The 12,634-nt window shown below is 45.0% G+C and overlaps 1 protein-coding gene across 11 annotated transcripts in view; it reads left to right on the top strand.

The window, feature by feature from the left end:
* The window catches only part of NSD3 (nuclear receptor binding SET domain protein 3), a 124,872-nt gene that overhangs the window by 104,491 nt on the left and 7,747 nt on the right, over positions 1 to 12,634 (top strand). For all 11 annotated transcript variants that reach the window (XM_053269534.1, XM_053269537.1, XM_053269533.1 and 8 more), the window contains 4 exons: positions 6,008 to 6,124; positions 7,147 to 7,288; positions 9,521 to 9,627; positions 10,810 to 11,014. In XM_053269534.1, the coding sequence (XP_053125509.1) occupies positions 6,008 to 6,124; positions 7,147 to 7,288; positions 9,521 to 9,627; positions 10,810 to 11,014 (571 nt within the window). The remainder of the gene's footprint in view (positions 1 to 6,007; positions 6,125 to 7,146; positions 7,289 to 9,520; positions 9,628 to 10,809; positions 11,015 to 12,634) is intronic.

Below are 12,634 nucleotides of genomic sequence, written 5' to 3'. Positions count from 1 at the left end.
GTCAGGGTCTGCCGTAGCACAGTCTAAATCCTCAACCTGAGCTTCCGCAGCAGCTTCTACCGAGACATTTAAAGGACCAAAGCCGCCTACAGATTCACCACATTGTAAAAGGCATAAGTCTCTGCATCGGGGCTCCAATGCCAGAGAGGCACCTCTGCACAAGAAACATGGGGAGAAGAACACACAGATTACCACTGAGGAGGCTTCCTCCACGTCCCGAGCCACTCCATCCCCGACGACGCGCCAGTCAGCATCAATGATGCCTCAATCTCGCCCTGCAACCCCAGAAGTCATGGTCCTGGATCGTCCATCACCAACAGCTCAACGCTGAGCATCAACATCAAGAACGGTACTGACCATGACATCGTCTACCCTATGTTGACAGCATTCTCTTTTGCCAGCCACAACACTGATACAGTCACCTTCTCTGGCAGCCCAGCCAACTCCGCAGACTTCACGCGTCTCACCGGTTTCCTTCAGCATCAATTGGAAGCCATTTTGGGGCCGGCTGATGCTCAGCTACTATTAAACATGCTAGACTCTAGTGAAAGTACACTGTAGAGCTCAACCTTATACGGCTTTTTGAGCCATGGTCTCGACGCCAAAGAGGATGGCATGACTTTCTCGGTGCCAAAGATACCAGGCACTTCGGGTTCTTCTGCCTTTCAGCCCTTCCATTCTATAGCTAGCCAGCTTTCGACACTGCAGCCTTCTAGTCCACATGTCTGGAGGGCAGCTAGAGATGATGTCTCAAGGCTTGATTCGTGAAAGGGGTTGCAGAGATGCAGCACAAATGCATAAACATTCCCCTGCACTTCCATCAGACTATCAAGATTATAAGCTTTGGAAGACTCAACGCTAATTGTCGATGTCTATGGTTCCGATAGCTACACAAGTCACTCCTCCTCTGGACTTGCCTATTCCGACCGTGATGTTAGTCTTAATATCGACTCAGGTCACCCTGTTGCCGCTGCTGGCGGTTCCCACTGTGACTTCAATATCAATGCAGGTTACACCTAAGTATCCTGTCTTACTTTCTTGCATCTCCATTCAGAACATAGAGGTGCCTCAGCCTTGACCTAAAAAATGCCAACCTACGCAGACTGTAATCCTGAACACAACTTCCTTCAACACTCAAACTGTCTAAAAAGAAGGTCCCTGTCCCTTCTGGACCACAAACCGTGATACTGGCAGACTATGAATCTGACTCATCTACATCTTCAGCTTCATCTGACCACCCTGATGATCCGCCTCTCAAAGTGATACCCACTGATAACATTTTGCCAAATCAAGAAATGCATTCATACCATCATCAAATTTCTGAAATGGCAATGACACTTGGACTGGAACTGAAGAAGCAGACACTAGACGTGGAAGATCCAGTCTATAAATTCTTCAGTCCCACTGCCTCAACACCAACCCTTTCACCTTCCCATGGTGCCAGTTATAACCAAAGCAGCTAAATCTGTTTGGCAAACTCTACAAACTTCTGCCCCAATCTCCAAGCAACTTGAGAATTTATATAGAATTCAAGAAGAGGAAGATTATTTTCTATTGAAACACACACACATACCCAAACTCAGTGGTGGTGGATTGTGCATCCTCCTAAAAATCTGGGAGATGACACACCATGCCAGGGGACAAAAAGTGACACAAACTGAATGTCTTGGGGCATAAAATTTATTCCACTTCGTGCCTGGCGGCAAAAATTGCTAATTATATTGCCTGCTTTGCCAAATACACCCACTCCCTTTGGGATGATCTATTCCAGGAGCAATCCGACCTCTCGCCAGAAGAGTTCCTGGCAAAATTTAATGATGTTCACACCAAAATGACTATCCTCACTTGACAACAGTTATCCAGTGCCAAACGCTTGGCAGAAACTGAGTTGCGAACCCTGGCAGGTGCTATTGCATTGAGGAAGCATACTTGGCTACACTCCACTGCACTGCAGCCAGACATGAGAGACAGAGTAAAAAATTTGCCCTTTGATGGGAGGGGACTTTTCTGTGAGATGACAGACTCCACTATGGAGTCCATCAAGAAATCAAAATCCACAGCAAAAACGTTTTCGGCACCTGCCCAATCGTACACTCCTAAGTACCACCAATATGGTTGATGGCAGTACTCTTCTAAACAGACAGACAAGGGAGACTTCCGCAAGCCGTACCAACATTTTGGAAGGAAGCCTTTCAACCAAAAGTCTAGGGCCTCGTAGGGCCAGCACCCTAAACCTGCTGATTCCAGCAAACAGCATCTTTGAAGGTCAGTCCACCGATTCACCTCACCCAAGAGTCACTACCATTGACTTCTCTCCAAACTACCATCCTAGCCACATCCATCAGGCTGGCACGTCATACGTTCGCATGGCACAACATAACATCAGACCATTGGGTACTTTGCATAGTCCAAACGGGCTATGCCATCGAGTTTGAGACCCTACCGGGATTCAATGGGATCAAGTACACACCTGCATCCCCATCACTGATTGAGGAATTTCAGACTCTCCTGGACAAGAGGGCGATATCACCTGTTCGGTGGACAAATCAGTGGTGGGGGGTTTACTCCCGTTACTTCCAAGTCCCTAAACAAGATGGGAGACTAAGACCAGTTATGGACTTGTGGTGGCTGAACCATCATGTGGACATGCACAAGTTTCACATGGTAACTTTGCAGAGCATTCTTCCTCTTCTCCCACGGGGAGGAATGGTTAGCAACATTGGATCTCCGGGATGCTTACTTCCACATCGGAATCCAACCCAACCACAGACAGTTTCTATGGTGGGTCACCACGTCTACTAGTACAGTGTCCTACTGTTTGGACTAGTGATGGTACCCCATGTATTTACGAAATGCCTGGCCATCATAGTGGCCCACCTTCAGGCACAGGGCCTAACCAATGTTCCATGCCTTGACGACTGGCTCCTAACACGTAGATAAAAAATGAGTTAGCTTTGCAAGTCTCGACAGTCCTGAATTTATTCGAGGATCTGGGCATTCAGGTCAACTGGACAAAGTCCAGACTAGATCCTGTCAAGTGCATAGATTACACAGGAGCAGTCCTCGATGCACAGTTGTAACGTGCATTTCTACCCAAGGAATGCTTCCTCCGCATTAAGGTGCTAGTAACATCTTTCATTATGCAACCCAGACAAAAAGCCCACGACGTTCAGAAACTACTGGGCCTAATTACGTCATGCAACTCCACTGTGCACTTTGCCAAACTACATCTCCTGCGTCTTCAACTTTGGTTTCTGTCTGTATTTCGTCAGAATGTGGACAATGCGCAGGTGCTCTTAACAATTCCACCGCCAGTCCTTGTGTCCCTACAGTGGTGGACAAAACATATCAACCTGCTGTCCGGAATCCCCTTCTGGGTACCCCAACCTTCAGCCTAGTTGACGACAGATGCATCCTTATGGGGCTGGGGAGCCCATTGCAGGGATCTTCAAGCTCAAGGCCTACGGTAACCAAGCCAACGCCAGATGCACAAAAGTGTCTTGGGCCGCCTGGCAGTGTTTCAGGCTCTCAAATCCTTCCAGCTGGCCCTAACAGGCAAGCTCGTCCAAGTCAGCCTGGATAATACTATGGAGATCGCTTACTTAAATCATCAAGGAGGGACGGTCTCCCATTCCCTTTGCATGCTCAGTCTGCAAATTTTGTACTGGGCCATAGCACGACAAATGGGCCTGGCCGTGATTCACATCAAAGAAGTGGACAACACCTTGGCAGACCATCTCAGCATATCCTCATTTTATCTGCAGCAACACAAATGGGAGGTCAATCTCCAGTACTTCCACCTGTTGTTCCGAACCTGTGGTACACCACAGATCAACCTGTTTGCTACGCCCATGAAGAAGAAGTGCTGCCAGTACTGCTCAAGGGCTGGCATCAACCATGGCTCCTGAGGAGATGCTTTCCCGTTCAAATGAAGTTGAAGGTTTCTATACATTTTTCTGCTGTATCCTCTGTTGAGCAGAGTTCTAGCAAAAATCCTGCAGGAGTCTGCGAACTGCATCTTGATTGCTCCATGGTGGCCCCAGCATCCATGGTTTCAGCAAGCACTCAGACTGTCAAAAGGCAGTCTCCACTATGAGACACCACAGGCGTCTGCCTCAACGCGAAGATCTTCTCCTACTAGAAGATGGAAGGCTCCGCCATCCCGATCTAAAGACTCTAATCTTAACCGTGTGGAGGATAGGCTCTTGAAAGACATCCTCCTCAATGACAGATAGAAATCCACGCGTGTCAACTACAACAGCAAGTGGGAATGCTTCAGACTTTATGCTCAGAAACACAGCTTCCTACCTCATAAAGCTACCTCCTCAGGACCTCACATCTCTGAAGCACCGTAACCTGACCATTGTTTCCATCAAGGTTCACCTGGCAGCTATTTCTGCTCGCCATCCTGGATGGGACGGTAAGACCATCTTCTCTCATCCAAGAGATTCCTTAAGGAGTTAAACAACCTTTACTCGCCTATCCAGTGGCCCGCTGATCAATGGAGCCTATCCCAGTAGTGATCTGTTGCAGTCAGATGACCCTCCTCCTGGCCCCACTGCAGTATGCGAAGTGACAATATGTATATTTGTAGAGTAAAAAAAAGATATGACTTTCAGAAATGTACACTGCTTCCATAAGACATTTGGATTCCAATGTTGGTCCTCCAGGAACTGAGGAGAAAACACTAACCCACCCAAACTGAGGAAATGCACCACGAGCAACAGGTGGGGCTAAGCACTTTGAGGAGCTAGTCAATTCTGCCCAAATGGTCCCATGCAGGAGCAGAATCCACTCATGATTGCAACGGATCACTACCAGATCAATAGTTACAGGTAAGCCAACCTGTTTTCTGCTGGTGGCTGTGAGTGTAGTTCCCACCTAGTCCTCTGGATTGGTCTTTTTGTTTCGATTTTCCCAGGCTTTCCCCCTTATTAGGAAAGGCCCACCCTCCCAACAATTGCTGTGAGGCCTAGTCCTCCCTCAAATCCTTCCCATCTCTACATGAGCCCATTGTAATATACATTCCACTGGTAATGGATGGAAGATAGAACCTCTGTTTGGATTTTTAAACCAACCTGATATACATTGAATTCATACCCATTTGTGAGATATAATGTTAGGCATTTTGAGGAGATATCTTGATCATAAGTGTTCAGTTCAAGGTTTATTACAGTCTAGCACAAGATCATAAGGCTCAAGGTTGACTCAGCCTTCCATCCTTCCGAGGTTGGTAAAATGAGTACCCAGAATGTTGGGGGCAATATGCTAAATCATTGTAAACCGCTTAGAGAGCTTCCAGCTATAGAGCGGTATATAAATGTAAGTGCTATTGCTATAAGTGCATACTGATAATGCTACAATTCTAGGAAGAAACAAATTTAAAACTGCTGCAATCTTTTTCTACAATGTTTTTGATTTTGTTTTGCTAAAATTCAGAAATTTCTCCTGACATATATAATTGCACAAAAATGGCAAGGAATCATAGATACAGAGGCCATGATCCAAGAGAGATCTGAGCTTACTCAAACCCATTAAAATCAGCAGGCAAACTCTCTGTTGGATGATGACCACAGTTCCATGGAACCAAGAGCAGGGAAGGACCATAAATGTTAAGACAGAAGGATCTGTGGTTCATTTCCGCAGGCATGTATCTGAGCCAGACTTCACCCATTCCCAAAGGTTTCCATGCCCACATTTGGGTCACTTGGAACATGATAGACAGTAAGGTGTCTTGCTGATTTATAACAACTCTCTGTGTGTGTGCGCGCGCGCCTTCACAACCATTCCATGAGACCACTGTTGCCCCTTTACACATGAAGAACTGAGGCTGAGGGAGTGGTTTACTCAACATCATAGTTCATTGTAGAGGGTTTTGGGTTCAACTCATACAAGCCTTGACTCCCTCTCCACTGCTGCACACAGGCTGTCTCTGAACAAGGGCTTTCCTTTGCGTGCTTATTCAGTACAGTAACAACATCGGTTACAAGTCTGCATTTTCTTTCAGGGTGAATTTGTAAACGAGTATGTTGGTGAACTAATTGACGAGGAAGAATGCAGATTGCGAATCAAGCGTGCCCATGAGAACAGTGTGACCAATTTTTATATGCTAACTGTTACAAAGGTAAAAAAGCATTCTCTTTTTACATATGCACATGGTATTTCATTAAGGGGCTGGCAGGCCATGAGGCATCTAGTGCCATGGTTGGTCTGAAATGGCTGATACTTCTTGGTGCCAATGAAGTCCCAGTGAGTGAAATGTATTCCTAAGGAGATGTGCTAGCCTGTACAAGTTGCCACGGTTGTCTCTGCTGTCAGCTGTACTGCAAAAGGTTTGAAATAAGGCCCACCCAACCTGGCCGCTCTGTCATCTTCCTGCAGGGTGTCAGGCTCTCTGAAAGCCGCTTAATGAGTTCGTAGCGAGATTGGAACTAAATGTGATGCTGATGCCAGAATTCCTGCTGAAGAAGGCAACCATTGGTTGAGTTTCTCCTCTTCTTTCTCTAACATGTAGTTAAGGAAACATGCAGCGTCATCACATTGTGCATTTCTCCACCCTTGCTCCATGTTCAGCAGGCAGGGAGGATGCACTACAGTATGTGATTATGTTGTCACATATTTCCTTACCTACACATTATGGGGGAAAGAAGATAAATTAGGTCAGGGGTGCTGTTTTGAGCAGCAACCCTGTATTCATTGTCATGTGTCCTTCTAGCCTGAGTAAATTTGAACAAGGGAGCATCCTGGCTCATGTTCTTAGCCACTACTGTTCATCAGCTCTCACACTGTAAAAGCCGAGAACTAAGTATTCCATCAGTCAGTGGAACCTGAGCCAGGATTTTGTGCAAAAGCAGATACAAACAGGCTTCTGCCCAAACTTTTGTTTCCAGTCAAGTTAATATTATCCACAGCTAATGTAGATAGTAAGTATCTCACTAAATAGATCTGTTAAAAACTTGAGTATTACTCCAACTTTAAGATGACAGATTTCTTATGGTCACAATAAATCTGTTGGTCTTTAAGGTGTCACAAGCCTTAGTTGCCCCCCACCCCCCGGCAACAAACCTAAGATGGGTATGGAGGTTTAAAAAGTTTTAGTCTTAGACATATGGTTTATTGTTGGTTGTTTTTTTAAATCTCTTGAAGGACCGCATAATAGATGCTGGCCCAAAGGGGAATTACTCTCGCTTTATGAACCACAGCTGCAACCCCAACTGTGAAACTCAGAAGTGGACAGTGAATGGAGATGTCAGAGTTGGGCTTTTCGCTCTTTGTGATATTCCTGCAGGTAAGAATACTTCCCTGCCTCTTGCACTGTCCATTGCCTTCCAAAGGAATTTGGTATTGTTGGCCTTGCTTGCTACCTTTTTCTTCTGAAGACCCTTTGTTATATATGGTTACCCATAATCCTTGCACACTCACATCTGGAATCTTTGTGGATAGCAGAAATGCTGCTTTGTCCTTTGATCTGTAAGGTTAAATGCAGGGCTGAAATGTTTAGTTGATTGATTAGTTGGATTAATCCATTATGGACATTTTGGTCAGCTAAAAAGGTGCCCCTGTAATCAGCAGAGTTTTAAAATAGACTCTCTCTCTCACTCTTAGAAGACTCATTTCCTCCTATATATGAAATAGGGGTGAATGCCGCCTCTTACATAATTCCTCTTCAGAGATGTGCATACATTTTCTATAAAAACAAGGATTAGATGTGCTTTTCTTCAAAAGCATTGTTTTATTCATTAGAACATTTAGTCAGTGAATCAACAAAGATGTTGTTTATGCAAGTGACAGTCCTAATGTAAATATGATTAACCAGTGTAGGACAGAGAGAAGAGTACCTGTGTAAACAGTATGTTCTGTGGTGGAAGCACAGCCGTATAGGGCGGCTTCACAGATTGCGGCATGAATCTGGAGTGCATCCGGCAACATCTGAAAGCTTTTTTTTTGCCTTGTGTACTGAATATACATATCACGAGCTTTTTATCACAAGGATCATTTATTGCTTCCCACAACATATGTATATGGTGAATATAGGAAGCTGCCTTATACTGAGTCAGACCATTGGTCCATCTAGCTCACTATTGTTTACACTGACTGGCAGTGGCGGATTGAACCTGGGGCCTTCTGCTTGCAAAACAGATGTTCTGCCACTGAGCTAGGGCCCCATCCCTAACTGCAGACACACAATGAAAAAAGAAGGAAAATATGGCTTTTGCGTGTTGCAGGAAAACACCACAGGTACATGCAGTACACAGATATGTATCTCCTGTTCCTGTAAGATATGAGGTGATCCTGAGACATAGTACCAAGTAGAAGTGTGTAGGGAACGTAACTGGCATTCCATTCCAACTCAGAATGGGACACCAAACAACTGGAATGTTCTGACATCTGACCAAAACACTGGCCGGGGCGACCCAGTGCTTCACTGTAACAGAACCGTTCCACTTGGAATGTTCCAAGTGTGCGTGTTTGTGTGTGTTTTAATTCATAATATAGTGAGGGCAGCTCTAGGTGTGGGGCAGTGAGGGGTTACTTTAAGATTAAATTAAACATGGCTTCTTACCAGCAGTACCACCAGCACTGAAAGCCATGATGGCAGCGTTGGTAAGAAGCTATGTTTAATTTAATGTTTAACACACAGTACACATGGAACATTCCGAGTGGAATGGTTGTGCTGTGTTGCGAGCTCGGAACAGGCTCCTTTTTCTTTTCCGGGCTCGGAGCACCCGAATTGCCCCATTTCAAGATGGAACTTTCAGTATTCCAGAACATACCCCTGCTAACTGAGCAAAGAGCCACTCTTTAAAGTGGTGATTCTCTTTATTTAGCAGGGGAGAGCAACCTGCCCTGTCCTTCCCCAGCACAGCATTCCTCCAGTGGCTGCTGCTGGTGTCTATATTACCTTTTTAGATTGTGAGCCCTTTGAGGACAGGGTAGCCATTTTATTTATTTATTAATATCTATATAAACTGCTTTAGGACCTTTGTTGAAAAGCAATATATAAATATCCGTATTCAGAGGGAAGTCTTGTATTTCTGAAGAAATGGGACAGGCAAGGAAGGAGTTGCCATCTGGCACTGAACCAACCAAATAGAATTAAAAAGAACAGAAGAACAGCCCTGCTGGATCAAGCCCAAGGCCTATCTAGTCCACCATCCTGTTTCCCACAGTGGCCCACCAGATGCCTCTGGGGAGCCCACAGAAAAGAGGTGAAGGCATGCCCTCTCTCCTTCTGTTCCTCCCCTGCAGCAAGTATTTAGGCATCTTGCCTCTGAGGCTGGAGGTGGCGAATAGCCACCAGACAATCAAGAGATCCCTTGATTGAAGAACCCTGTGATCTTGAGCAAGGGGGCAGTCACATTTTGATGTTTGCCTACTTGACCAATCTGGCCTAAGTTGTTTTTTCGCCTCTCCCTATACTGGTGCTTCATACTTTCCTGATGCACAAAAGCCAAAGCTGACATGTTTGTGTGATTCTTTCCCAAAGTTCCAGCATGTAAACTTCTTCTTGAACTTCCAGGGATGGAGTTAACGTTTAATTATAATTTGGATTGCTTGGGGAATGGCAGAACTGAATGCCATTGTGGAGCAGATAACTGCAGCGGATTCTTAGGAGTGCGGCCAAAGGTAAGTTGTGCATGATGGTGAAATGCCCAGGAACAAACGCAGCAAAAAGGACCTTCCGTGTGTGGAGCCTTCACCACCACCACCCCCACACACCTCAGTGTCCCAAAACTTCATGTAGTTAATCTCATAACTACATACAGTAGTTCTGGTGGTTGGGGAAAACAAGGTCATTCCTCCCTAGTCTGTCTTCTTGTGATTCACTCCCCATACGCATGCAGGGCTGGGCATAAATATCTAGTGTTTGTCTTGACCAGTTTGGGCAATCCGTTGCTTTCAGTTACTGGATGCCTGTGTCTTCAAGTGTTAATATTCTAGCCCAGGGCTCCCAACAGGAAGCCCTAGGGGTACTTGAAGGGTTCTCAGAGGGTATTTAGAGCCCTCCTGCTTCCCACACTGCAGCCACATGGTTTGTTCCCCATCTGAGGATTGCTGGCTTGAAGCCAGTGTGTCCTCAGCTGTGTGTCCACTGCAGAAGGGGAGGGAGGGGGTGAAGATGCTCCTCTTCTCCACTTGATTGATTGGCTACATGTTGAAGTTCAGTATATTCCTCCCCTTAGCCTGACTGACAGGGCTTCAGAAAATTAGCTCCAAGTGCTCCCATTGAAATTAATAGGACAAAGTTATTAATGTCCCACCAATTCCAACAGAATGGTTTAGTGTGGATGTGAGCCAGTGACTGGAGTAGCCTGTCTCCCTAACTGTTACACTTAAAATTTGGTTTTCTATGTGTATATGTGGACACAAACACTCTTAAATGTTACAGCTTAACAGGCTGCTGTAGTCACTGGCTTATATTCAGTGAAGTTATTCATACACAGTCTTATTGAAATTAATGGGACAAGTTTACTTGTCCTATTGATTTTATTGGGAGTACTCATGAGTAACTTACTCTGAATGTAAGCCAGTAACTTGAGTAGCCTTGTCATAACTGTAACATGTAAGAGTGTGTGTGTGTGTGTGTGTGTGTGTGTGTGTGTGTGTGTGTGTGTGTGTGTGCGCGCACACACACACACACACAATTTCTGTGTGGTACCTGAGCTGAAGGTTTGCAACAGAAGGGGTATACTGGTTTTAAAAGGTCGGGAAACTCTACTCTAGTCTGTAGAAAGAGCAAGAAGTTAGGGATAAGTGTTGACTGTCTCTTAGTAACTGTAGTACTTCTCTAATCCTGTAATCTACCAGACGGCATGTGCAACAGCAAATGAAGAGAAGGCAAAGAACGCAAAGTTAAAGCAGAAGAAACGGAAAATAAAAACAGAACAGAAGCAGATGCATGAGGACAACTGTTTCCAATGTGGAGATGGGGGTGAATTGGTCATGTGTGACAAAAAAGACTGTCCCAAAGCCTACCATCTCCTCTGCCTTAATTTGACACAGCCACCCTATGGTAGGTGCCTTCTGACACTCATTTACAGGTTCAGGTTGTGAGACATTAGCTAACTGCCACCACAGCCAGAACCACAAATAGACAGTGAACAGTGGGATGTGTTTGTGCGCTTGCTCTCTCTCTTTCTCACCCCAAGTTAAGAGTTCACCATAGAACATTTGGCTTACTATCTACTTAGAGCATTGTCTTTCTTGAAATGACAGGTTGGCGTGGTTCTTGTACAGCTCCCATATAATTCACCTGATGTTAGCAAATGTGCGTACCTTATGACTGAATTGTCCATTGACTGTCACTGTCTAAAAGATTGTCCCCTATTATTTATGGGTCCAAGTTGAAATGGTTCAATTAATTTCAACTGTTCAATTAATTGTTTAATCAGCCTGAGCCCAAGTTCACTCAGTGAACTGGCCTCTTCACTGGTTCACTCAGTGAACTGGTCTCTTCCACATAAAGTACCTTGTGCTCCTCAAGTGTTTGCAACAGGGCAGGAGAGACCTGATGGAGTGGAGAAGTGCTAAATACCAGGCCAGAGGACTGCCCCTTTAAATCTCTGGGAAAGGGAGTCTGAGCCTGGAGGTATTTAAGACCTCATTCCACCCCTGACCCTTGTCAGGGTGGAATTTCTCCCAATCGGAGAAATCCAGCATTTTGCAACTCTGACTGCCTCATGAGTTGCTGATTGCACACTGAAGAAACCAATAATAAATTTTTAGGGCTTTTGGATTTCTCCAGTGATAAACTGTACACTCATTTTGGCTTGCTGCTGAAAATCATAGAATGAATTCCAGTCAATTAATTGCATGATGTACACTTGATTTTTAAAACTGGTTTTTAAAAAGTTTTAAAATGGTTTTTTTTTTACTGTATTTTGATGTGTTTCGACTTTATGTGTATTGTATGTGTTTACTTGATGTTTTAATGCTATGTTGTGATTCGCCCAGAGAACAATTTGTTATGGGGTATCTAACAAAGTTTGTTGTTATTATTGTTGTTAAATGATGGTGATGATGTTTTTGTGGAGTCAGCAGAATCTTGTTTTCCATGAAGGCTGGACTGAGGGTACTTTAGGATGCCTCTGAGTACCAGTTGCAGGGGAGTAACAGCAGGAGAGAGGGCATGCCCTCAACTCCTGCTGTAGGCTTCCAGAGGCATCTGGTGGGCTACTGTGTGAAACAGGATGCTGGTCTAGATGGGCCTTGGGCCTGATCCAGCAGGTCTGTTCTTATGTTCTTATGAAGCTGCTGTATATTGAGTCAGTTCTTTGGTACATCTAAGTCATGATTGACTATACTGACTGGCAGAGGCTCTCCAAAGTTTCATGCAGGAGTCTCTTCCAGCCCTACCTGGAAATGTTGCTAGGGATTGAAACAGGGACCTTCTACATGCAAAGAAGATGCTCTACTACTGAGCTATGGCCCATTCCCTAAGGGGAATATCTTACAGTAGACAGTGCTTACATGTAAACACTGTGGTCACCCATCCAAATGGAACCCAAAACAAACCCTGCTTAGCATGCTTCCTACCACAAGACTGGCTCTCCACTCCAGTCAGTTATTTTAAATCAGTTAAGACATGGCTCCCAGGATTAGTCACACAATGTCAAGCCATGGGTTGATGCTG

This window comes from Hemicordylus capensis, chromosome 8 (genome assembly GCF_027244095.1).
Source record: "Hemicordylus capensis ecotype Gifberg chromosome 8, rHemCap1.1.pri, whole genome shotgun sequence".
Taxonomy (NCBI): Eukaryota; Metazoa; Chordata; class Lepidosauria; order Squamata; family Cordylidae; genus Hemicordylus; species Hemicordylus capensis.
The sequence above is the reverse complement of the archived record's forward strand: the minus strand, read 5'-3'. Positions and strand labels throughout refer to the sequence as shown.